This window comes from Vulpes vulpes, chromosome 16, assembly GCF_048418805.1.
Source record: "Vulpes vulpes isolate BD-2025 chromosome 16, VulVul3, whole genome shotgun sequence".
In the NCBI taxonomy this organism is placed as follows: Eukaryota; Metazoa; Chordata; class Mammalia; order Carnivora; family Canidae; genus Vulpes; species Vulpes vulpes.
Window position 1 is genome coordinate 93,307,548 of NC_132795.1, and position 26,078 is coordinate 93,333,625.

Sequence of the window (26,078 nt, forward strand, 5' to 3'; positions counted from 1 at the left end):
AAAAAATTCGGTCATTACGATGGGCCTTTAATTCAGTGTGACATTTCCTTATAAAAAGGGGGAATTTGGACACAGACACAGAGGGAAGACAGTATGAACAGGCATAGGGGATGACCATTTATTAGCTTGTGTAAAAAGCCTGGAACAGACTCCTCCCTCACCTCTTGCGTTTGTGGACTTCTCGTCTCTGTAACCGAGACCACGCATTCCCGTGAAGCTACCCAGACTGTACTGTTGAGGCAGCCCCGGCAACCTGGCGCAAGGAGGCTCCCAGTTTCATGTTTTCGCAGGATATGACCATTTTTATAACGACTGCGTGCATTACTTCTATAATCAGAGCATGCCCTTCCTTCAAGTTTTAATTTTGGAAAACGAGAGAAGAGACAAGAGGGGAGAAGAGGCCACGGTGGACTATCACACAACTGGTTTTATTCTTCATCAGGAAATAAGGAACGTACCTCCTGCTCCTTGCTCGGTCTCGGCTCCGCCCCCACCCCAACACTGCCTTTTGGGGGGCTGCCTTGCTTTGAGGGGACCTCTATCTGAGAAGACTGGTGGGCTGTGATTTGCTAGGTGACAGCTGGGGTCTGGTCATGCAAGATGTCACCAGGACCATCGCCCTTCATTCCACACACCTGGCTCGGGCCCAGAGTGTGGGATTTCGGACCATCTCCCCCTCAGATCAGGGAGCCCAAGGAGCCTGCAGCCAGAATGCCTGCAAGCAGCTGGCACCTTCTACAAGCTCTGGCCCCTCATTCCCGCGGGGTGACGGAGCCACATCAGAATAACAAACCACCCTAGGAGTCCCCGTAAGGCAGAATTTTCCAATAGTTTTTCCCCTGGGGAGATGCACCTGCTTTTCTGGGGGGTGCCCACTGTTTGGGGGTGTGGGGTGGTGACGAGCAGGGAGGAGCACAGGTCCAGGCGAGGAGGGCACTGACTTTTACAGGGGTCAAGGCCACCGAAGAGGGCCGCAGGGTTTCAGGAAGCGGCGCCCCGCAGGCCCCGGGCTCCCACCCCAGGCCAGTCCGCTGAGCCAGGCCTAGCGGCCTCCACGGACCGCTCAGAGCCCCCCGCCTTCTGCAAGCGCCACCGCTGGCGCCTGGCGACACCTGTGCGAGCCCCGAGGCTGCGAGCCGGTTCGGAGCTGCAGACATGCAGGTCTAAAGACTCCCAGGACAGCCCCAGTGGCCTCGGCGTCGTGCGCCTCGAGAGCCTGGTCTCGGGTCCCTGGGGTGTCCTCGGGTCTCCAGCGCAGAACTGCGGCCGGGCCCAGCCTTTGCAGGTGCCCCCGTCACCTGCCCGGCGGGCCCAGGCCACGCGGCGTCCCGTCTGCTAGAGCCTGAAAAGGCCAAAGCTCGAGAGGGGACGTCCCTTGGCCACGGGCTAAGGGCCAAGCACTGACGGCGGGGACGGGCCAGCGGGGCCGGGCGGGAAGCGCGGCCCACCTGGGGCTCCTCGCGTCCTCCCGTGGCTCCCGTGGCTCTTCGCCCGCTTCTTCACGGCCTCCGGCTCCGGTTCTCTCAGCTCTTGCTGCCCCTCATGGCCGGTTCCCCCTCCTCCTGCTTTCCGGCCAGCGTCTCCCATGGTTGTGCGCCTTTGCCAGGGGCTCGGGGAGCTGAAACCAAGAGGGAGGGCAGGGCCGCCTGCAGGTCTCTGAGGCCCTGCCCGGCTCCCGAGAGGCTCCAAGGCGCGGAGCCTGCCTGTGGCCCGGGACAGGCCCCGACGCTCCACTTCCCCGGGGACCGTCGCTGGAGCCGTCCGGCGTCCAGAGCCCCTCTGGGAGGCAAAGCGGGCCCGAGGCCGCCGGGACAGGCCCACTCGGGGAGGCCCACTCGGGGAGGCCAAGGGGCTTGCGTCTCCCAAACCCCGACCCGAGCTCGGGGGAGTACAGCTGTTCCCTGTGAGGAGCGCGCCCGCGGGGGAAGCCAGGCCTGGGGCGACGGGGTGTCCCCCCCACCCCACCCCCCGGGCTGGGCCACGCCGCATTCCTTTCGCTTGAGGCGACCGAGCCCGAGGAGCGGCAGCCTCCCCTCGGGAGCGTGACAGAACCGCGGCCCGGAAGGGCCTCCCCAGCCCGACCAGCGCCCCGCGCCCCGCCGAGGCCCAACCGGACAAACAGCCGAGCCAGCGAGCTGGTAGGACGTGGTTGTATTTACACGGTACATCGTAAAGCAATGGCTACGTTGCTCATACATATTAGAAACCATAAAAAAAAGTTAAGAACTAAAATGTACATCATACACTTGTATATATATTTTTTACACAGAGGTAAAAAGGCTTATTATAAAAAAATCAATACAACAGGGTTTTTAGTATACAGGTAAAGGACGAATTATGCTTCAGGCACTTTAATTTGTTAATGTGAGCAAATAGCTTGGGGTGGGGGTGGGGGAAGCTTCCAAACAAATCTTTTGGTTAATGTTTTGTTACCACAGATACAAAAATAAAATCTGAATAATTTCTCTCAAATGATTGACGTCAGTATGGCAAAGCTGACTGGGAAAATACTACACACCGCTCAGCCGCAGTGTGGCAATTAGAGACGTATTTACATCAGCGTCCCCACGGCTGGCCTCGCGCCCTTAACCGCTCACTGCCTGCTGCCCTCAGACCAAAGGTAAAGGTAAAGGTACGGGCGGAGGAAGATGCACCAGCACAACCTCGAGGGGTGGGAAAGGGCAGGGCTGAGGAACTCAACGGGGACTCCAAGAAACAACAAAAAACCCAATAAAACCCAAGATAACAACCGCGCGACAGGGTAAGTGTGTTCCTAGTGAAATAAATAGGGGCACTTGAGCCGAGGTCTGACAAACCTACATTAGTGTTGTGCTTTGTAGAGGAGAGACCTTGAGAAATGCCCTGAGGAAGCGCCTCGGGCGGGGGCCGGGCGGGGGGCCGGTCTCTCCACGGGTCTGGGCCGGCCCGAGGGTTTTCCACGCGGTCTCCAGGCTGGGAATCGTTCCCGCTCCCTCCATCACCGGACCGACGGCTCGCGGCTCCCCTGCCCAGCCCGAAGGCCCAAACCGGTCACTCAGACGAATGGAAACGTCCGTCTACCGACGAACTCGCGGGCACACAGAGCATTTACACCGACGATCTGGCCAAAGAAATGTGGCGGGTGCTCGGGGGGCTGACAACACGCCACGAGGGTAAGCACGGCCAGCACGTCCCCGGTGTGATTGGCGGCCTGGAAGAAAGTCCCTTTCCTTGAAGACTGCTGTCCCGTGTGCAATAGAGAAGGGACGGGGGAGGTGGAGACGCGGAGAGCAGGCGATTAGCACGGGAAGGTCACGGCGGAAGCACAGCCGGGCTTGCCGGGCCTGCCCCCACGGTCCCCGCGACGTTCTGATTGTACTATGCTACGTACCACTCTTCACTTTTCCTCTTTTCTGCAGCAAGGAGGTTGGGCTACTCCTTGCACTATATTAGAAAAATACTCTTTTCCAGCTAATGAGAAGCCTCCTACACGGCAAGGCGACAGGCAGCCCCAGACTGCTGACCTAACCATCTGTGCGCCCGAACTGGCCAGTCTGGGATTGGAGATGCAGGAGAAAGACACTTAGGCATTGGAAGGGTTTTTATATATGGCCTTTTGTTTCCCCCCAAGTATAAATGAGAAAATTTGGTGACGTGAAATTCAGTCCCGAATGAAAACAAATCGGAAACCCACGAACAAAATGCAACCCACCACTCTTCAGGTTTAGGACGTTTAAAATCCACCCCCTACCCCCCCCCTTTTTTTTTTACAGATAATCGCCAGTGGGCCCGTGGGAGGAAGCTCCTTTAATTTTATTTACCACAACCGTAGTGTTTCTCAGCTGGAACTCTCTGGAGAACACGGGTGTGTGTGTGTGTGTGTGTGTGTGTGTGTGTGTGTGTGTGTGTGTGTGTGTGACTATTTCGTTTGCAAAACAACGAGCACAATTTCTTCGTTAGTGTTTTCTTCTAATATTGCTAAGTTTTCAGAAGTGGTGGGGAGACAAAATTTTAAAAAGTTCTACCTTAGGGGGTACCGGGGAGGCTCAGAGAAGCCCGAAATCCTCCTTTTCTAGCCCTGGTCCATGAGGATGCAGATGCAATGCGGTTTAGGGAATTATCCTGATTCACACAAGTTAAATCTGAAGTTAAGGCTCAATTCTTAGTCATTTTTATGGGTGAATGTGTTGCATCAGTAAAATAATAACAGACGGATTTTGGGGGGGACGGGGAGGGCACAGAAAATGACGATGGGCTGCAGACAGAAACTGCAGCTTACTTGGGAAATTTGGCTTTACAAAAGTTAAAGCGATCTTGTTTCGTGGCAGAAGTCTGTTAGCCAGCTCGCCTCCCGCCATCGCCTGACTGCAGGTCAGAAGGCTCCTGGCGGGGTTTCATCAACCTGACCTCACGCAGGCGCCAGAAGCCGGGCTCCTGAGCTCGCCGCAGGCCGAACCAGGAGAGTGCGCCTGGGAAAGCCCGCCGCCAGCACGCACCCCAAAGCGGCGGTCCCCACTGCAGGCGCCTGTGCACCAGCAGAGGTGGGGACGAAAGACGTGATGTGAACGCACGGAGGAGACCGAGTGATTACGGCTTGTCAGTAATACACGAGTGTGTGCGCGGGGGCTCCTTTCCATGGACACTGCGTGTGTGTGGGTGGGTGTGTGTGGGTGTGTGGCCGATGCAGTGGGTGGCTGGGTGGGGGTGGCCGGGGAAGTGCAGAGTCCACCAGGTGGGGCTCCCCTGGCTGGTACCGGGGAGCAGGGAGGAAGGGGGGGAGGAGGGCAACTGAGTCACACGGCCGCTTTGTGCTTCCCCCCGCAGCACCTGCACATCACTCCGCAGTGGTAGCAGGCCCGGAGGGGCAGGTAACAGCACATACAGGGGGCCAGGAAGGACAAGGCAATAAGAGCCATCCACCGGAGGCAGAACTTCTCGTCGCTGGTGTCGCACGAGCAGGGGTCTGTGTAGTCGCCCTCGGGGTCCGACATGCAGTGGTAGAGCATGCTGTCCGCGCACCACATGCAGCTCACCCGGCGGATGCAAGTTCTCACGGCGTCGGGCGCGTCCTGACAGCGGCCCCTCCGGTTCTCCTCATGGACGAACATGTCCCTGCAGTACTCACAGCGCGAGCGCTCGCCGTCCTCCTTCCGCCGCCGCGACTTGCCCCGGGCCGGCTGGGTCTTGATCACGCCAACCCCGCGTCCCTTGGGGTCGTCGCCCAGGCCGAAGTCCGACGAGTCCACGTAGGGGTAGTTGTAGTCGTGCTTGGGGACCTCGCCCTTGGCAAAGCGCACGTAGGAGTCGGTGTCGTCCGCGGGCTCCGGGGCCTTGCCACGCACGGGCGCATGCCGGTAGTCCTCGTAGCCCGTCAGCCAGGTGCGCTCCCGGGGGTTGATGCGCACGATCTCCTCGTCGTCGTCGGGGAAGCTCACCTGGCGGTAGGGCCTGGGCATCGGCTGCCCGGGGACAAGCAAACACACACGGTGTTACAGCGGCCGCAGGGCGGGGAGGGAGGCCGAGGAGGAAACAGCCCCCCACCCTGTGTACCCCTGGCCTCGACAAAGCCATTCCTGGGCGGGGAATGGGGGTGGGAGTGGGACCAAAACCAACCAAACACCCAACAGACACACCTGTCCTGTCATTACCGCACATTCCCGAGGTCATAGGGGTATTTCAAGGTGTCATCCTCAACCCATTCCCGGGGCCCCAAAATTTCTTTTCCCCCTTTTGTTGAGGGTATGACCCTCTAAGGTGGGCAAGTGTGCGGACTGTGGGGGAAAAAAAATGTACTTTGAATATTTAGACCTGAAGACACCCACATGGAGAAGCGGAACTTGGGAGGCCTTCCCTAGGAAGCCTAAGGTGCCGGGGAGCACGGTCTGGATTTCTGACAGCCTAGTGGAGTTTGACCTGTTTTTGTACAGCGTGTTCTCTTTTGTTAAGATGGGGTTTTCTGGGCAGCCTGGGGTGGCTCAGCGGTTTAGTGCTGCCTTCAGCCCAGGGCACGATCCCAGAGTCCCGGGATTGAGTCCCACATCAGGCTCCCTGCATGGAGCCTGCCTCTCCCTCTGCCTGTGTCTCTGCCTCTCTCTCTCTCTCATGAGTAAATAAGATCTTTAAATAAAAAATAAATTGATATAACCTTTATTAAAAAAAAAAAAAGACGGGCTTTTTCCCCCAGTAGAACTGAAAAATATTGGCGTGCATGGCCTGTGGTAAGGGGAGCACATGTGGGTATCTGTGTGTGTGATATGTGCACACCAGGTCACAATACAGAATGCATTTTTGCACTGTGGGTCATGCTCAGAAAAGCAAAAAAAAAAAAAAAAAAAAAAAAAAGATGCTAGGAGCTACCATACGGGGGTATCTTGTCATCTGGTGGGGAAGAGGCAGGAAGGGTAGGAGTGCAGATCTGCAGGCTGTCTGGGGTTTGGATCCTGCCAGGATCTCACAGATGGTGAGGGGCAAGCTGTAATGTGAGCTCAGGCAGGCCAGACCCAGAGGCCCCCACCGCCGCCTCCTGCAGGCGACAGTCATCTCAGAGCCAGTCCTACTGTGGCTTCCAGCAAGGCCCTGTCCAGGAGGGCAGGCGCTGAACACTCGGTTACCAGAGAGACGCAGGTAAGCCTGCCCGTCCCAGGCACCTTCGTTGGGACAGAGTGAGATTTCATACCCCTGAGGTCCTTTGGGTGTGAAGGCTTTTTAAGGGGTGGGGAGAACACAGCTCTGGATGAACCCACTGAAGTAAAATTCAGACTTTGGAATGTCCTAGTAAGTCGCTAAGCCTCAGATTCTTGATCAAAAAGCACAAGGCTAATCTATACACGCTGCGCACCCAGAACCTGTCGCACAGGGTGTGGCTGACACCTGCTGCCGTTATCGTCATTAGGATACTGTCACCGAATTTACCGCGTGGTAGTTACTTTTATCCATCACTCCCACCAGACTGTGCGCTCCTTGAGGGCAGGGGCCACGTCTCACACACACTGCCTGATTCCTATTAGATTCTAGAGCGTTTCACAGATGTTGGAAAAACCACAATCTTAAATCAATCAAAACAAATCCTGGGAGAATAGGCTTTGCTAATTATTCTGCAAAGTAAGGAGAGTCAATTAAGGTCAATTAATTCCCATCTATTGCTCCTGTAATGTGGTTCTTAAAAAGAACATTTTATGGCAAAATATTAGGAAGCACACAATAAGATTTTTACTTATTCACGAGAGAGACAGAAAGAGAGGCAAAGGGAGAAGCAGGCGGCTCCATGCAGGGAGCCCGACGCGGGACTTGATCTTGGGTCTCCAGGATCAGGCCCTGGGCTGAAGGCGGTGCTAAACCGCTGAGCCACCTGGGCTACCCAGATTTACAGAAGTCTTAAAAAAAAATCATTAGGGCAGCCCAGGTCGGGCTCCCGCATTGGGCTCCCTGCACGGAGCCTGCTTCTCCCTCTGCCTGGGACTCTGCCTCTCTCTCTCGTTCTGTGTCTCTCATAAATAAATTTAAAAATCTTAAAAAAAAAAAAAAAGTTCTGTAAATCTAGCTTTACATTAAAAACAAAACAAAAAAATCCCCTCACTGCCTTATGTTGCTTTTTTTTTCTTTTCCAAGCAGACTGGTGGCCACATCACCCTCCACGGGCACCAGTCCATGTCCCACAGTTTGGGAACCTGCTCTGCAGAACGGCCACTCGGTAAATATTTGTTGAATTACTGAATTCCAGACTCCAGCTACATCTCCCCAAGCAAGCCTGGGCCTGCCGCCTGCGATGCCAGGGTGCCCGAGCCAAGCGGACGGCATTCCTTACTCCTGATCCTGGCTCTGGGCTTTCACACAAAGCCAGGAAGCCCTTTGGACAGAGGAGCTCGGGAGGCAGCAGGACACCCTGGGTGAGCACATGCTTGCATCTGTCACTTGTTCTGTCGGAGACTCTAAGCCCTTAGCCTTCTCCTCGGTACGCTGGGGAGGGCGAGGACCTGCCGTGGGGTGATTCGTGAGGATTCAACGAGATGAGCACATGAAAGGCTTAGCACGGGGTCTGGCACGCGTGTACACGCACACACACGAGGAAGTAAGGAGGAGTGGCTGCCGCCACCATCCATGCGAGAAACGGAGGCTGCCTGGGCTTGAGCGCCGGGGCACGGGGAAGGGGAGGGGGCCGGTCCAGACTCGGGAGGCATCCACCCCGCACCCTCAGAGGAGCCAGACTGCCACGCACCTGTTCGAGGTGATAGTGGTCCGTGGGGTAGGAGTCGTGCAGGTGGCCCAGGGTATAAATCCTCCGGTGCTCACAGGATGTGGGAGAGGAGATGGTCCGAGTAGGCTGTTCCCTCTTCTGGGAGGAATTAGAAGAACTGTCTGTAGCTGTCTGTGTAGAGGGAGGTAACCAAGGGTTAATTAAAACAAAAACAATAACCAAACCCACATAGCAAACCCTAACACGCCGTCTACCCACACTTGTGGCGTCTTGCTGGACTTCCCGAAATCTGGAGTTTATCTTGGCTGTGGGAGGCAGAAGGACCCCTAAAGGGCCAGATTGTCTAAACATGATGTGGCTGGCTCAAAGGGCAGGGAAAGCCAGCCACCCAACCCTGGAAAGTTGGGTTTGTTTTCTCAAATGTGGGAGCAGTCACCGGGCTTTGCGGGGAGAGGGCTCGCTACACCGGGCCTCCTGCGGGTGCCGTCCCAGTTTGATCAGGAACGGTTACCCCATCTGCAGCCCTGAGTGCACGGTACTCTGGTGAGTGCAGGGGAGGCAAAAATCAAACCCAAATGTTCCTGTGCAGAGCTAATCCCAGCCTGGGAAAGTCTCAGAAATAAGGATATCTCAAGGGTATTGTGGGCATCGGCTTTCCAGGAAGAAATCTGGTTATCTTTGGGTTGAAGGCAAGCCTTGGGGGTCACTGTAAGCTGGAAAAAGAGAGCGAGAGAGAGGATGGATCGCACGGGAATGACGGTCCCTGCCTGTTGGTGGTTAAGTACAGATCTGCTCTCCCACTAGAGGTGATGGTTCAGACTGGAGGCTCAAGGACAGTGTCTGTGGAAGGTGATCAGATACTGGGATGGACTGTGGCCACCACCCTTACAACCGGGAACCTCAGAACCCCTTCCTCCATTGGCTTCTCAGGATCACAGTTCCTTTACTCCCCCCAATGAAAAGGTTTTCCTAGTATCCGGGGGTCCTATTTCTGGCAGATACTAAGGCACTCCTAGCTCTTGCTACTCAACCTCATATTCCCGTGGTCTCCTTTGCTTATTTATCTCTTTATTTATATATATATATTTTTGTTAGCATCCTGTATCTTTTTGGGGGCAAGGGTAAAACAGACATATGAAAGTTATTTTTATACCCTCACCCCCAACTTCTAAAGTAATGCCTAGAAAAATGGGACAAGTATTTAGGTAAAGACACCTGTATTCCCATTACATGACTACTGTTAATTTTTAAAACTTGGTGGACATGTGCAGCACCTCTTTGGGGACCCAACCTTTCTGATTTTTTCCCCCCCCCTCATCCTGTTTGGTCCAAGTGATGCAGAGCTGACACCTGTTTCTCATCTCCCAATCCAGAGTGACTAATTCAGATACAGATTTACGGTCCACTCCGACGACGCAATAAGAGATTTTTTTTCACTGAGATCAGAAAAGATGCTGTCTTTATCTCCGAAGTTAAGTTCGAAGGGTCCTTCTAGGTCAGAACTTAGGGAAGAATTCTTCCTTGAATCCCAGTAACAAGAATTTTTACTTTTTCCTAAACTCCGTCCTGTTTTTCAGCTCTCTCCGCTCTTGCCTCACGTCTTCGGGGGTACTGACTGCCCCCCCCCGCCCCCGTTAATACGCAGGTGGTCGTAGAGCACACGGAACAATAAGGCAAAGAGCTCTTAGCAGTCCTGGACTGTACAGGTGCACACGGCAAGCCGGGCCCGGGGAGCACAGGCGCAGGGGCTACTGTGTCCACGTCGCCGGCGGGACAGCACACTGGGACCTGCCGACCCGGCCAGGTGGCCACCGCAGTGCTGCACTGAAATGCAGCCCCTGATCTCCACGGCCCACGGGGGACGGCCATCCCCACACGGCTGCTTCGAGGTCGCGCCAGCCCTTTCCCATGCCTACTTGCAGAGGGCTTTTGCTGAGGTTCAGGAGTACAATGTCTCCAAGTAAAGAGCCTGCTTTAGGCAAACCCAGGAGCTAAGGGGATGATGTCTCATCATACAAAGGTTCCTAAAGATCTCAATAAACACTTCCCTGGTGAGTAGGCACAGGCCCTTCAGCGTGATTCAAATCTCAAGGGCTAAATTCTGAAGCTGCACCCCGCGTGGCCATCCTCTCTTGGGTTAGAAGCTAGCCTACCGAGCACACACGGCACTGTGCACCTCCGCTCACCTCCTGTGTTAATCATCTGTTCACTCCCCACCCTTTATTCTGTGACCTTTGTCCAGGTTCACGATGTGTAGAAAGGAGGCACACCCGGGTTTCCCTAGCGCTCATCAGCCAACCAGCAATGCCACCCCTGATGCACTCCTCCTACCTCCCCAACCCCGAACAGCCTCTTCCCACCGCACAGTCAAGTGCAAAGCTTCCTGGAAGCCATCAGGGAACGTGAGACCGAGCAGTGCCTCTGAGTCTCTCCTCATCTGATGGTGAATCTTTATGGGGATGCAAGGAGGACGGAGAGCTCTGAGGCATGCCCACTGTTCACGGCCTCCTGCAGGCAGAGCTGAAGACCATGCCTGGACGGCGGTGGGTGAGCACAGACTCTGGCCAAGGAGGGCATGTGGGAGGCTCCATTAAGGCCGGCGCTTACTCCACATCTACACCATCAGCCAGACCTTGCCACGTAGTGCGTGTGGCCTACAAACCAAAGCAATGTGCTAGGAGGGCACCTCCAACGAACAAGGGGGGAGATCCTTTTCTTCACATGTACCTTTTCTTTTCTTTTTCTTAAATTAAGTAATCTCTATGCCCAACGCGGGGCTCAAACTCATGATCCTGAGAGCAGGAGTCACATGCTCTACCTACTAAGCCAGCCAGACACCCCATCCATGTGTACTTCAGACCCGATTCTCCGAGCTATAACTCTGCTTGGAATTGCCACACACACACTGGAGAAAAGCAGCCCCCCATGAGCTACACACACACACACACACTCCGTCGGATTCCTGGAATGTCGGTTGTTTGTGCGCACCAGCCCATGACACCTACCAACCTACCCAACTGGCAGCTCCACCTTCGACTCCACCAGGCTCTGGCTGCTTTTAAGCTCACCTTGTTCTTTCCAGGGGTTGCCTCTTTTGAGGGTTTGAGCTCAAGAAGAACAGAGGCAGAAGCTGCAGACTGAGGTTTCCCCCACATGGGGACAGGCGCTGCTGCCTTGCAGGAGCTCTTGGGTAACGCGACCCAGCGAGCATGGCCATTGCCATGTGCAAAACGTAGCCTCCGAAAAATCTTGCCTCTGGGTTGGACTCTGACTCAATGTCCAGGCCCATTATTCAAAAGACACCCAACTGAGCAGTTTGTGACCTAATATGAGGTGCCAAACAACAAAATGCAATGGAATAATCTAATGCTAAGTAACAAGGTCTCAGCTCAGGAAGACTGGATGTGAGTCATCCTCTAATTAAAAGTTGTGTGATCTCGTTCAAGGTAAGAAGCTTTGTGTGGCCTGGTGTTAAAGCTCTCTACTAGGGCGGAAAGCTGAGGCAAGACTTTGACAAGGAAGAACCTAGACAGAATAGGAGCGGAGAAAAGGAACACAGGGAGGGTCTCGGAGCAAGAGTCAGGGCGTAGAAGAGGGGTCCTGCCCACCTTAAAATCAAGGAAAGAGAGACAAGGGGCATGATCCTCTACTCTGCCTGTGACACTCATTCCTTCCCTGGAAGGTTTTGGGGTTTTAGGGGCTGGGTGCTTTGTGGCTCAGACATACAAGGTGACGGGCCAGGGGCAAGGCTCAGAGGAAGAGAAAAAGGGTTCAAGTTGCCCAGTGAACATCTAATAAAATTCCTCAAAAAGAGCAAGCTTCCCATGGCCAGACCCTGCAGGCATAAACAGTACTTATTTTGAGAATTCAGCTATTTCTTTTAATTCCCCAGAATTTAACAACGAATGAGAGAAAAATACCAGAGCTTCAAAAGTTGACGCAGACTTCTTCCAAATAACTGACTTTAGGGTTACAGTATCGGACAGTCCATCAAAACCCGAGGTGCAAAGGACACTGAGCCGAGGCTGCCTGGAGTGGGTGGAAACCGGAACGAATGGGGGAAGGAGAAGATCCAGGTCTCCCGTAAACCCGCGGCTGGCTCCCTCCTACTGCACGGGCGTATTTTTACAAGACAGGATTTCTTACTCTTGGAACCTTGGCTAGTCTTCCCTTTCCTTGGGTTTCCCTGGGAGTTCTTAGAAGCACATGCATCTGTTCACATGCCCAGGGTCCCGGAACGGGCCTCCTTCATCAGGGAGGCCAACCTCTTTGACCCAAGGGAAGCTCAGAGAAGGAAGGAGGGAGAGAACCAAGAAGCCAGAGCAGCTGAGGAGGCAGTTTGCTTAAATTACCATCCTGGGATGGAATCCTGGCTGTTGACCAAGGGCTTTTGGGGGCATTCAGGGTGGGTCAGATGATGCATTTCAAAGTGAAACAAGTGTTTTCAAGATATGTGCATCCCTTCAGCTCCCCTTGGGATTTCCTACTGAATCTTTGTTTCTTCCAAAAGAAAAGCAGCAGGAAAACGCTGCTTAGGCAAAAGACGTGCCCAGGGCTGTTCTTTCAAAGACACTTGGAGTTTGTGTCCTATTCTGTCTATCTGTGACTGTGAGGAGGTTGGCAACTGGCAATTTACTTCTCCGTCTTGGGGATGGAGACAAATGGGACGAACCCCACCTTCAGGAAGACAAACAAGGACAGTCCCTTCATCCCCGTGTCCCCAGGAACACACGCAAGGAGAAGAAAACACAGGACACAAGGAGCAACTGTGTCAGGTTAAGAGGCCAACGTGTTTTAAACAAGACAAAGAAAACTTAAGTTAAGAAAATGCTGAAGAGGGATCCCTGGGTGGCACAGCGGTTTGGCGCCTGCCTTTGGCCCAGGGCACGATCCTGGAGACCCAGGATCGAATCCCACGTCGGGCTCACGGGCATGGAGCCTGCTTCTCCCTCTGCCTGTGTCTCTGCCTCTCTCTCTCTCTCTGTGACTATCATAAATAAATTTAAAAAAATTAAAAAAAAAATGCTGAAGAAAAACTTCAGTTAAGAAATGCTGAAGGAGCCAGACCACCTCACCCAGAAACCCTACAGCCAGGTTCTGCACAAACTGCAGGGTAGAAAGAGAACGGACTCCAAGCCAGGTTATAGGCCATGTGTCTCGGACAAGCCGTTGGATTTCCCAGGGCCTCAGTTTTCTCACGTGTAAAATAAGGGGGAAGGGGGACGCCTTGGTGGCTCAGCGGTTGTGTACATCTGCCTTTGGCACAGGGCGTGATCCTGGAGTGCCAGGATCGAGTCCCACACATCAGGCTTCCTGCATGGAGCCTGATCCTCTCTGTGTCTCTCATGAATAAATAAATAAAATCTTTTTTTAAAAATTTTTAAAAAAAGATTTTATTTATTTATGATAGTTATATATCTCTCTCTCTCTCTCTCTCTATATATATATATATATAGAGAGAGAGAGAGGCAGAGACATAGGCAGAGGGAGAAGCAGGCTCTATGCACCAGGAGCCCGATGTGGGACTTGATCCCGGGTCTCCAGGATCGCGCCCTGGGCCAAAGGCAGGCGCCAAACTGCTGTGCCACCCAGGGATCCCAACAAATAAAATCTTTATGGAATCCTTCCCTTTTATTATTTTTTAAAAAATATTTTATTGGGCAGCCCCGGTGGCGCAGCGGTTTGGTGCTGCCTGCAGCCTGGGGTGTGATCCTGGAGACGGGGGATCGAGTCCCACATCGTGCTCCCTGCATGGAGCCTGCTTCTCCCTCTGCCTGTGTCTCTGCTTCTCTGTGTCTCTCACGAATAAATAAATAAATTAAATATTTTTTATTATTTTTTTTTTAAGATTTTATTTATTCATAGACCCACAGAAAGAGAGGCAGAGACACAGGCAGAGGGAGAAGCAGGCTCCATGCAGGGAGCCCGATGCAGGACTTGATCCCAGAAGCCCAGGATGACGCCCAAAGCCGAAGGCAGATGCTCAACCGCTGAGCCACCCAGGCGTCCCCCCTCCCCCCGCCTCCCCTCCTCTTAAGAACATCAGAGGTCCCAGGGGTTTGACCAAGACTGTTGCACTTCACTGATCTGAAGGCCACAGACTTCCTTCAGATTGATCAAGTATAATTCTTGTCTTATCTGCAGATGCTGCTGCTATTTTACATTTTTAAAGGGCGCTACCTAGTAGTTATGACCACAATTTGTATTATTTGTACTGCAATCCGCCACCAAAATAGAGCTCAACAGCTGATGCAACCAATGCAATATTCGACCTTCTTTCCATTGCAAGGGCTTCTCTCTCTCTCTCTCTCTTTTTTAAAAAGTATGTACATGCACTAAATATAAATGTATACCATGCCTCCCAACCTCGGGCCGGGCAACGAGACCAATGACACGAGACTCTGGACACTTTTCTGCTTCTCAGAAGACAGTAAACTGCACAGTTGAGCGCCTCAGAAGGCTCTGGTTCAGGTGGCTTAATGAGCGTTGTTTCCAACTCTTCAGTAAAGCACGCCTTTCCCCTCAGCACCTGCTAGACCCACAGACCTAGGGCCAACCCTTTTTCCTTCAGTAAACAGGGCGTTGTCACCCATTTTGTCAGCACCTCTTTGGGAACAGGTAGCAACACTAGCTCACCTGCCCTAAGGGCCTACAGAGGTTCCAGGTGTCCTCTTCTAAAAAGGCAAGAAATCAGCCAGACACGGGCTCTTGCGTGGCCCCAGCAGGCAGGCAGTGTAGGTCCAAGAGGCGGCTGCAGGAGCGGGGGAAAGACAGGACTCTGTCCTCAGACTCGAGGACATTCTCCTCTCTGGGACCCAGAGGATAAAGTGGGCATTCTTTCATTGTGAAGAAACAAAACAAAATTCCCACTCATTGAAAAAAAATAGTCTTTATGTCTCTAAATTCTGAAGTTAGGTGAAATTTTACTGTGAAAGGAAAGGACTCTGATACACACACACACACCTCTTGGCTTCGCTGGAAGGGCTGAGGGGCTGGGAGCAGGGCGGCGGGGCTTCAGGGAACCCTGAGCAGGTATGAGCTCTGTATGAAGGAGTCAAACGGAAAGAACAGTATCCTGCTAGCCACGGCCTAGAGACAGATGCGATGCATATAAACGAAGAAAGACGCAAGTGGGAGGGCTACCAAGAGCCTTTGGGCTTCCTGAGTGGAGAGCATTGCCAAGCTTTTGTCTGAGCCCTAGACATAGTAATTGCTTTAATTTAGCCACCTAGGTATCAGGCGTTGAATAAAAAAAGATCCTCCCCTTCCTAGGCAATGTGAGCTTGATAGTTACTGTCATGTAGAAGATAAAGCAGCTCCCACCCATCTTTCGGAGACCTTCCAGCCACCCTGCGCAGTGCTGGGTCTCAGCCAGTAGCAGTTACGGGACCTGCTTCCTGGTGTCGACCACAAAGCCTATGGCGGCCCCTCCCAAAACATTTTTGCTTTTCTTACTAAACCACCAGAGACCAGTTTCACTAGCTGAACTCCGTAGCGGTAGCCTAGGTTTTCAACCTACTTTCTCTTTTACGTCGCCTCTCCGCCATCCTACTCAGCCCAGTCCCTGGACTCCAGAGGCGGAGGCAACAGGAAACAGCTCTGAGCAACTGGTCATCTACAATGAGACTGAGGCTTCCAAGCCGGGCCAACGGGGACCTCGGGCCTCCGCCGAAGCTGAAGTAGTTTTGAGCCGAGGCGCTAGTTGAAGAGGCCATCGTTCAGGAAGCTGCTCTGCAAGTAGGGGATCTGGTATATCTAGTAAGAACAATTTATTGAAACTTAGTGAACAAACACTTCCTTTTCTTAAAATTCTCTGAAAGGCGGCAAGCAGATGTGAAGTTTGCATTCTGGGTGGGCAGAGTATGGAACTGAGTCACACTGAGCCTTGGTGATTTTATCTGCAGAAACGGAAGTGTCAGTATGTCCCTCACAGGGTGGCTGCGAGGACCAAGTACAGTCACGTATGTGGGAAGTGCAGGGCAAGGTGCCAGGGGTAGCTCCACACCCGCAGTGCCTTGCCTTCCCCTCCCCTGGGCCAGCAAATAGAGGCTCAAAGGAAATACATTCACCTTTAGAAGGGTTTTTGTTTTTTTGTTTTCTTGAAGATTTTACTTATTCATGAGAGACATAGAGAGAGAGAGAGAGAGAGAGAAGCAGAGACACAGGCAGGGGGAGAAGCAGGCTCCATGCAGGGAGCCCGACATGGGACTCGATCCCGGGTCTCCAGGACCATGCCCTGGGCCGAAGGCAGGTGCTAAACCACTGAACCACTCAGGCCTCCCCACCTTTTAAAGGGTTTAAGTCCAAAGGATCAGTGACTCACAGTTAACTACTTGCAGAACCAAGTCTGGAATAAAGGCTTCTCCTTAGCTTCCAAACTCCACACACTCAGGGGTCACACACCACTTTGCAGAAAATCAGTAAACAAACCCCACTTACTACCAAATCGGTAGGTTTACCTTCAGTTTTAATGTCAGGATGGATTAGTTGGGAAAAAACTTTAAGAAAAAGGAAACACAGCATGTTGCAGTCTTCTGCTTCTGTAACTGAAAACTTAATAATTACAAAACACAGTGAATTCATTTTTTTTCCTACTAAAATCAAGAATGAAGGACGCCAGCGTGGCTCAGCGGTTTAGTGCCTGCCTTCATGCCCAGAGCGTGATTCCCAAGGTCCTGGGATCGAGTCCCATGTCGGGCTCCCTGCATGGAGCCTGCTTCTCCCTCTGCCTGTATCTCTGCCTCTCTCTCTCTTTCTCTCTCTGTCTCTCATAAATAAATAAAATATTTTTAAAAACCCCAAAAGAATGAAAACAAGCACAACTTGCAAATACTCAAAAGCCCATCTAGGACAATAAAACAAATTGCTTCTTAGTACTTTGGTTTCAAACGTTTGCTCTAGCCACGGTTTATAAAACACCTGGGGTGGATGGGAGGCGTCTGGGATGTCATTAGGGACAACTGCTCTGAATAGCCAGAAAGTAATAAAATGCAGCTTGTAGTAAACAGGATGTCAAGGGTTCAGGCATAGGGCATGAGGAAGGACCAAGTTTTCCAGTCTAGGCAAAACATGGCTGGAAGCGGACGATGTTGTAAAAGCCATGACTTTTTTCCTATGTGAAGGAGGGCTGCCTGCCTAAAGTATGATGAAATGCCAAACGTAATCCAAATACCAGCCTTCTTCAACCGGCTTCTAGGAGAGATGTTAGACCCACGCACAGTGACGCGGATTATTCTTCCCAATTCTGCAAAGGATGGAACACAGGTTAGTACCATTCTAGGTACACAGGAGAGTAGTGATCTCATTACATAGGACCGATGCCTTGAGGCACAAGGCTTAATTAGGAACTGCTACTGAGAAGGGCTGCCCTAATCCAGAAACAATACTCGCGTGGTGGTAGTAAAAACCTAGAAGGCAGGGGAAAAAACAAAATCGAGACCTTACATACGGTAGGCTTTCCTATGGTCAAGCTTTGAGGTGCTATTTTGGGGGACTGCTGGGCTCCAAGTCTGTCACATGAATGGGCCACACAGGGCACCGCTCATATATTTATCCTCTTTTTTTTCTCCCCTTTCCAATTTGGGTCCAAGAGAACCCTAAAATATAACGCCTGTATTTGGCTGTTGTCTAAAAAATAGAACAGCTGAAATATCATAAATATAATTGTTCAGCAGAGGAAGAGCAAAATAGCAGTGGTGAGCTGGAAAGGCTGGGGGTGGCGTGCACGGCTCCTGTGCCATGAGCTGGCCGCGGGGTCTTCGGCAAGTCACCCGGTGGACTCTGAGCTGCTTCCACGGCCCAGGCCGTAAAACGAGGCGAAGCCTACTTCATCTGCCAGAAGGAAGCAGGCTGGCTCATGTGATAGGAACTCCAAATCCCTTCCAATTCTGAGACCTGTAATTCTAAGGAGTTGGCATGTCTACCGCTAACCTCGCCTGCCCGCAAGCCAAACATTTCCAGCTAATTATTTGCACGGTGGACATACTGCTTCCCAGCACCAGGCGGAGAAAGCAGAGCGAAGAGTACCTCCAGCCGCAGACCTCAAGGTCTGCTCCATCTCTTTAGGTCTTTAAAGCCTTGACGAGGGGTAACCAGGATCGCTGGAACTTCTCGATTCTGCTTTCTCCCTTGACCTCCTGGCCCCTGTGCTGAGAAAACCCTGGCATTCTTTTTTTTTTTTTTTTTTTAATCAATACACGTTTATCATTTAATATCATCAATAGTAGTTTTGCCCCTCCCTATCTCTGCTTGTGCACCGGAGAAAAATACACTTCCAATTCAAATTCTTGTGGCTATGGGATCCCTGGGTGGCGCAGCGGTTTGGCGCCTGCCTTTGGCCCAGGGCACGATCCTGGAGACCCAGGATCGAGTCCCACGTCGGGCTCCCGGTGCATGGAGCCTGCTTCTCCCTCTGCCTGTGTCTCTGCCTCTCTCTCTCTCTCTCACTGTGTCCCCATCATAAATTAAAAAACAAAAACAAAAACAAAAACAAAAAACCAACAAATTCTTGTGGCTCCTTCTTCTCGTGCTTCTCTCCATGTTTTTGTTTTCTTTTAAAGATGTATTTATTTATTTGAGAGAGAGAGAGAGAGAACAGGAGAAGGGGCAGAGGGAGAGGGAAAGAATCTCAAGCAGATTCCCTGCAGAGCGGAGAGCTGCTGGCGGGGCTCGATCTCTTGACCCGGAGACCATGACCTGAGCCAAAATCAAGCATCAGACTCTTAACTGACTGAGCCACCCAGGTGCCCCTCCACTGTTTTTAATGCTGTGTGGTTGGTTCTATAGGATTTTTTCCTGATTTGCAGAGTTAGTTATTATTTCAGGACTTCTTATTATGGAAGATGAAGACTTAGCTATTTTATACACCCCCAAGTATCTGTCTATAAAGCAAATATTTCCCTAATCCTCCAGCTTTAGAGCCAGAATCCAGCCACTCAGCACAATGACAGCTGAAGCAGGGACAACACTTGACGGCAGATTCTAGATTAGCCTGCTCTAGAAGTATGTGTCCATATACACTACAGCTGCGTTCTCCCCAGATCGCATTAAAATTATCCTTGTCTATCTATGAAGATGCTAGTAACGATTAAAAAATAATCTTAGACTCTGGCAGCAGTAAATAAACCACTGGGTTTTATGGATCCAACCCTACGAAATAGGATTTGGGAAAATTCTTCATTAAATGGCCATAAAACACAGAGCCGTTCTATACAGTCCATTGTTTCTACTTCTCCTCTTCTCCCCCCCAACCCAAACCCCTTTTCTTGTACGTTTCAAATCCTCTGGCCTCGGAGTCCCCAACTGTGGGAAGCTGGGAGGAAGTGAGTCCTAAGCTGGGGACCAAAGCAGCTCAGCCTATCCAGGGAGCTAAAGTGTTCCTATCTCAGGCCGACAACGGGCCTCCTCCGCGAGATACGCCAAAGCACAGGTCTTTTCTGCAGGACAAAAGCACAAGAGCGGGAACAGACTTGAGGGTCTCTCCATTCCGTCTCCCCAGCCCTGAAATGAAAAAACTAGAAGCTGTCGGTCAGAGGCACCAACAAGAGTATGCCAACCCTCAGCAATGCCAAAAAATACTGTTAAACAGAATGCTAACCTGTTGTTGTTGTTTATATTTTTTGCATTACTCATCTTCCAAATTTTACCAAATGGCTGAGACCTGATACCTGCATACGTAATGTCAGGCACACCCTTGCCACGTAAGTATTTGTGTTCACCTGTGCCAGTCACTATGACTGAGGTCCCCATGAGCAGAGGGCCCGGGGTGAGACCGTGTTGCAAGGGGGAAAGAGTCAACGGAAGGGCAAGAAGCCTCAGGAGCAGTCAAAAGCTTCAAGGGACTGACAATGCTAGTTGTTCAGCTCCTCTTTGTAGACACAGCAGAAAACACAGCTAGAAAAACAGGACACAAAGCTACCAAGAATCCCTGAAAAACCACCCAACTTTGCAGGGCCTCCCAGGATAACAATAAGGCAAATGAACAGGGACGCCTGAGTGGCTCAGCAGCTGAGCATCTGCCTTCGGCTCAGGGTGTGATCCTAGAGTCCCGGGATCGAGTCCCGCATTGGGCTCCCTGCATGCAGCCTGCGTCTCCCTCTGCCTCCCTCTCTCTCTGTGACTCTCATGAATAAATAAATAACATCTTAAAAAAAAAAAGGCAAATGAATAAAATACGTAAACCTCTGACGGTTACACACTGTATCTGAGGTTCAGATCACCTGTTTATAGAGAACTTTTAGACCAAAGCTTTATAGGATTGCTGAGACTATCGTGGTGAATATCCTGCTTCTAATTAGATAACGATTCAGTCATTCAGCAAATAAAAAATTTAAAAACAGAAATAGGGCAGGTTTTCAAGTGGCAGGACAGGAATCGCCATCTGAGTGCTTGGGAATTTTAAAGGAGACCAAACAACTGTAACTGATGGGAGGGAGAACTATTAGGACGCAAGAATGAATCAACAGCCCAAACTCAGAAAATCAGAACGGCCACTCATCGGGAGCCTCTGCTGGTGGCTCTGGCAGGAAGCACGTGGACACAGAGCAGGCTGGTGGCATCGGACGGAACAGACAGGCACGGGGACACGGCGGGGCGGCGGCAGGTGGCCGCGGAAGCACGGAGCATGCACGCGCGTGTGTGTACGTGTGCGCACGCGCTCATCCACACACCAAGCGGGGCACTGATGTTCCTCTGAGGAATCACAGCCTGGTTTCACAATCCTGAGGAGTCAGGAGGACAAGCTGGTTTGGGGGATCAGCAGGAGGGCTGGGAAAGTGTGAGCAGGGACAGCCCGCGCTCGGTGAGCACCCAACAGCTCCAGGGGGAGTTGGGGTGTCTCTTCCTCCACTGCTTCCCACCGTAGAACACGCATCAACACACTGTCCGCAAGGTCCTGTGCTCCTTCCTGCCCCAAGGAATCCCCTGAAGCAGACGGAACCCCCTGGCACTCGTGGCAAAGACAGACCCCCCTCACCCCCATTCCTCAAGTTTCAACCTTACACACACTGTTCTCCCAGAAAACCCTCATAATCCTGGTCCATCGTGTTGTTCAGAAGGTCTTCTCGCTGTTTATACTCTATCCGTACTGCATGAGCCCCAAGTTCTTAATATCTGTCCCATCAAGAAGTTAGACGACAAGAAGCTTCGGGAAGCCGTGGACGGTGCAGGAGTCCGTGGGGGCGCTCCTTGGGGGGCTTGGACACCGCACATCAGGTGACCCTCCCGTCCTCACAGTCAAAGGCCTAGGCCAGGCCTGCTTGGGGGAGGGAGGTGCTATTACTAATAGGTCCTTGTTTGTCAACAGATGCTACAAAGGCAAACAGACTTCAAGGTCCACCGGGAGGCAATTAAGCGCGGCTCCTGGGGGCCCGCGGGTGTCTGGAACCAGGGGCTCCGCACACTCGCTCCGGACCGGACCCGGAGGGCCCTGGCCACCATCACCCTCTCCCTCCCGGCCCCGCGGGTCTATAAATCACTCCTGGCAGGTAGCTGGGAAGCAGCTGCGAGGGACAGTTCTGCTCTGGAGCACAGGAAGCCACCTTTTAACCCGCCTGCTGTTGTTTGTCTCTCGAAAAACGTGACAAAGGAACAGATGTAAGCAACATGCCAACTGCTGGGGGGAGCTGCGGGGCGCTGGAGGAAGCCTGCTCCGGCCGCCTCGCGCCAGCCGCTCAATGGGAACACGGGAGCTCGGCTCCTGACGCCCCCACGCACGCGCTGTTCACGCCAGGCTGGGCTCCGTGGCCCTCGGGCAGCTCGCCACCGTGTTCCCTGCCAGCGAGGAGGCCCCTTCCCGAGCCTGGTTCAAATGCCTCCCCCCAGGTCTGGGTTGGCCTCCATCCTAGAGGCCTTCTCGGGCCCTCCCGGTGGAGCACCCTGGGCCTCGCACCGGGGCCCTTCCCCCAGCCTCCCATGGGTCACTCTCCGCTCTGTGCAGACCATCCTGCTAGCTCCACGAGGGCTCGAGGCACAGGTTACACACCTCTATATTCCCAAAGTCGCATTTTTCAAATCCCTGGTTCCATGATGAGTGCACTGGGAAACACCTTCAAAGGGCTGAGGCCAATATTTAAAAATACGAAAACAGCTTATGAAAGATACTTGGGGTAAGTGAGGAACTAGTGGGGAACTCTTAGATGATATAAAATTCCTATTAACCTTCCTAGGTTACAGTCATGATGTCATGCTTCCTAAGAGAACGCCTTATTTCTAGGAGATGCATGCAGAAGTATTAAAAGAATTAAAGCACTGAGGTTGAACTCGTTTTCAAGTGGATCTGCAAAAACGAGAACGAAAAACAAAAACCGAAACCACGTGCATGTGCATGGGTAAGTACACACATGCACAGGGAGAGCAAATGGGAGAAAATGTTTCCACCGCGGAATCTAGGTGTTCACTGAGTTGTTCTTTGAATTTTCCTGCGGTGCTTTAAAAGTCTCATAATAGAAAGTGGAAGTAAATGAAATGGAAGAGGAAAAAAAAATGAGAACGCAGAACATGAAGTATGATCTGGTTTCAGGTGTCTACGTGTGTGTGTCCTGCGCTATAATGTAAATATTTCTTACTAGTGGGTCAAGGAGAAGAGTTTGAAAATGCTGCCCTACAGCTTCCTCGCCGCGCCAAGCACACTGCGGGCGTGCAATGAACTATTTGTTAATTAACTTCTAGAAGCACAAGACTTCAATGAAGAAGCAAGCTGAGGAGTCATTTGGTGTCCAGTCATATCCCATTAACTCAAGCTGTGTCAAAACATCCAAGCCTTTTCCTGCCTTAGCATACCTGGGCCTAACCTCAACTCAGCCTTCAGGCTGTTCTTATCGGACATTTAATTACTCATCAGAAAGGCTATTCTGGGCTTTCCCCTCAGATGCCAGGGAGGGGGTTGTTTAAACGGAAGACTGAGTCGGGTGACCAGGTGTCCCACAGTTTGCCTTGATTTGAAGTGTCTTGCACACTAGGGAAGACCACGGACAGATGAGGGAGAGCAGATCTGCTGTGCCACGTGGCTAACGGGACCACGGCAACATGGGCTCAGCTAGCAGAGCAAAAATCGGGACAAGACGGAGATCTCCCCCGTTGGCATCCCAACGGCAACAGCAAATGCCGAACTCCAAAGTGTCTCTCACACCCTTTAACAAAACCCCTCTCTGACTATTCACCAACTAATCCGGGAAGCAAAGGACAAAGGGAACTTACTGTAAAAACGTCATCATCGCCAAGCTCAGCTTCGTTATGGATGGTGGAAGATGATGTGGTTGAACCTAAAAAGATCAAAAAAAAAAAAAAAAAAAAAAAAAGAAAGAAAGAAAGAAAAAAAATTCAGTAGAACGCATTTCCGACGATAAGTCAAAGCCAATCATTTAAAAAAAAAAAACATATTTTAATGAAACCACACTCCGTTCCTTTCGAATGCGAATCATCAGTAGACACACATGACCTGGGAATTAAACGTTTTTCATTCACTCTTCTTTAACAGACTCTAGCTAGAACGTTCCGGAAATCACACCTGCCGACTGTAGCTCTCAGTTAATCCCTCAAACTTCTGCAGGGGCCACTGGCAAAGAAGCACCCAGAGAGGCACCTTGAGTGGGCAGGGGAGCCAGCCCGCTGCTCCGAAGCACAGTGGTCCCCGAGCTGGGACCCGCCACAGTCTCCCCGTCGCCTGGACTTAGCTTTCTGGTCTTTTCTTCTGCCAACAAGAAGGGTTGACTGGACGGTTACGACTCTTGCTCTGGAATTCGACACTGGACTCAAAACCCCATTTATTCTATCATGGAATGATCTGGGCATTTAGGGTATTTACTTGTCCATCTCCTTCTTCACTCCGGTATGCAGATCCATATAACTTCTCTCTCTTCCCCTAACAGTACCCAATACCACGTGGACCAGCTTAACGGACACTGTTAGTGGCCAAAAGGAAAAACATATTAAAACCTGCCCAAGTGATAGGTATACCAAAAAGGAAATTTCTTCTCTATCTCCTTTTCTTGGTTAGGTCTTTCAAAACGTGCATCTGGAAAATATTCTGCTATTCCATACAACTGGAATTAGAAGTATTGCTCAGAAAGGGATGCGAACGATTTAAATTTCTAACAAAGAGGTTGCAGGAAAAAAAAGAAGTCCCCTGTGCAATTACTACTGATCTTTCAGGAGTTTTCTCTACTTGTTCAATTCTTCCAGGCGACTGGCATTTGCGGAAAGTCTCATAGAAAACCACTAGGTAGGGCATATACAGAGAAAAAAATTACAAGTGACAGAATCAAATTTGTGTGTAGCTTCAGTGAATGGCACACAGCACAATTCCATCAATAACATAGGAGCTGTTTTCTCTGTAAACGTCTAAAAGCTACGTTGAATAACATTTTAAACATTTGCCACCTTATGTCAGACCCATCGTGTGAACTCTGGTCTTTACTGCCTTTCTGGCCATCACATGGTTGTAGCCAAGAGGCTCGTGTTCTAGCTAGAACTCTCTTACTACCGATGTTAAGCGAGTCTTCTTTACAAGATTTGCTTTTTTGCTCTCACCCCGAATCCACAAAGGAGAAAATGCCATCCGAACACTGCAAATCTTAAACAAATGCAGCACACGTTCTTCTGTAATTAACCTCTCCGAATCCTGAATTCGGCTTTCGCGTGCCTTGCTTGTTTCTTTCTTCAACAGGGTCCTGGCCATGGCACTTTCCATTCTCTGAACGGATAACTGAACGTGGTGAAGTGCGGACTCCAGGAAAGCCCACGAGAACTGACTGCCCAAGAGCCTTCCAGGCCACAGTCAAATGCAATGTCTACTACCCACTCACCCACAGACTTAAGGCCTAGACCAAGCCGGCTCCAGGAGTCACAGATCGCCTTCCTTTTCGGTACCAGCCAAACACCCTGGGCTCTCATTACACGAAGGCAGTGGGAAGACCTGGAGCCTTCTGGGCCCATCAGAATCCATTCTCCATTTCTGAGCCCACATGGACCAGACCAAAGCCATTTCAATAGTCAGAGAAAGGTGACATCTGTCAAGCCATCGACATGCAAGTCCAGAACTTAGCTTTTCAGAGCAGAGTCTACAAACCAAATGGGATCACCCCTTTACTCTGGAACCCATCTCCTTTCCCCCTATACACTGTCACTTTGCAATTGTTCTCTGTGGAGGTTCCTGAAGTTTTGGCATCTACTGACCTAGCCCCCAGGGCTCCCCCAAATAAAGCACAAAGATAATATGGCAGACAACTGGAATAAAAAAAGACCTTGGAACATTCCCATTGTCCCTGTAAGAACACAGTGACAAAATCCAGTACCTTCTATGAGGTCTTCGATTGCTTTCCTCACTCCCCTGTCAAAGGCTCGAGCATCTGCAGGGCTTTGGAAAGTAAGTCCAAACTTCCTATTGTCGACCTTCCAGTGATGAAAGGTTGGGTTGGCTTTGGTGTAGACCAAGTCCTTTCTTACATAGCATTCCAATACCACCTGAAGGATCAAAACACACAGGCTGGTTACTTGTGAAGCAGACACGATGGTGTCTGGTTACAAAAACCCAACTAGGAACCATCCATCGTTGCTGGCAACAAACGAAAACCCTCCAATCCCTGCCTTCTCTCATCTGTGAATCTCTCCATCTTGAAAGAAGCTTTTGCTTGCCTCGTGGACCATCTGCTCTTTGCTGATGGTCCCCCACCCCGTTCGCCTTTGGTAAGCCTCACTGTACTACTTAACGTCCCAATTCTCCATCATTTTAATTCCTCCCGCCCCTGATTGTGGGGGGCACTACACCAAGGCCCAGCTCTTGGGGGCTTTGCTCCTGTTTCAGGTCTACTACTTCTATGTCAGGGCCTTTGTATTCATGGCTCTCAATCTTCCCTCTTCTGTCCTGATGGGTGTTTCCCAGTGACTTCACATGCAACATGTTGAAAAA

At 51.4% G+C, this 26,078-nt stretch overlaps 1 protein-coding gene across 2 annotated transcripts in view; it reads right to left on the bottom strand.

The window, feature by feature from the left end:
* Positions 1 to 2,136: 2,136 nt before the first annotated feature.
* The window catches only part of SPRED2 (sprouty related EVH1 domain containing 2), a 115,885-nt gene continuing 91,943 nt past the window's right edge, over positions 2,137 to 26,078 (bottom strand). For both annotated transcript variants that reach the window (XM_072741072.1, XM_026017806.2), the window contains exons 3-6: positions 25,465 to 25,633; positions 23,369 to 23,433; positions 8,195 to 8,344; positions 2,137 to 5,438 (exon numbers count right to left, since the gene is read on the bottom strand). In XM_072741072.1, coding sequence (XP_072597173.1) covers positions 4,773 to 5,438; positions 8,195 to 8,344; positions 23,369 to 23,433; positions 25,465 to 25,633 — 1,050 coding nt within the window. In that variant the 3' untranslated portion in view covers positions 2,137 to 4,772. The remainder of the gene's footprint in view (positions 5,439 to 8,194; positions 8,345 to 23,368; positions 23,434 to 25,464; positions 25,634 to 26,078) is intronic.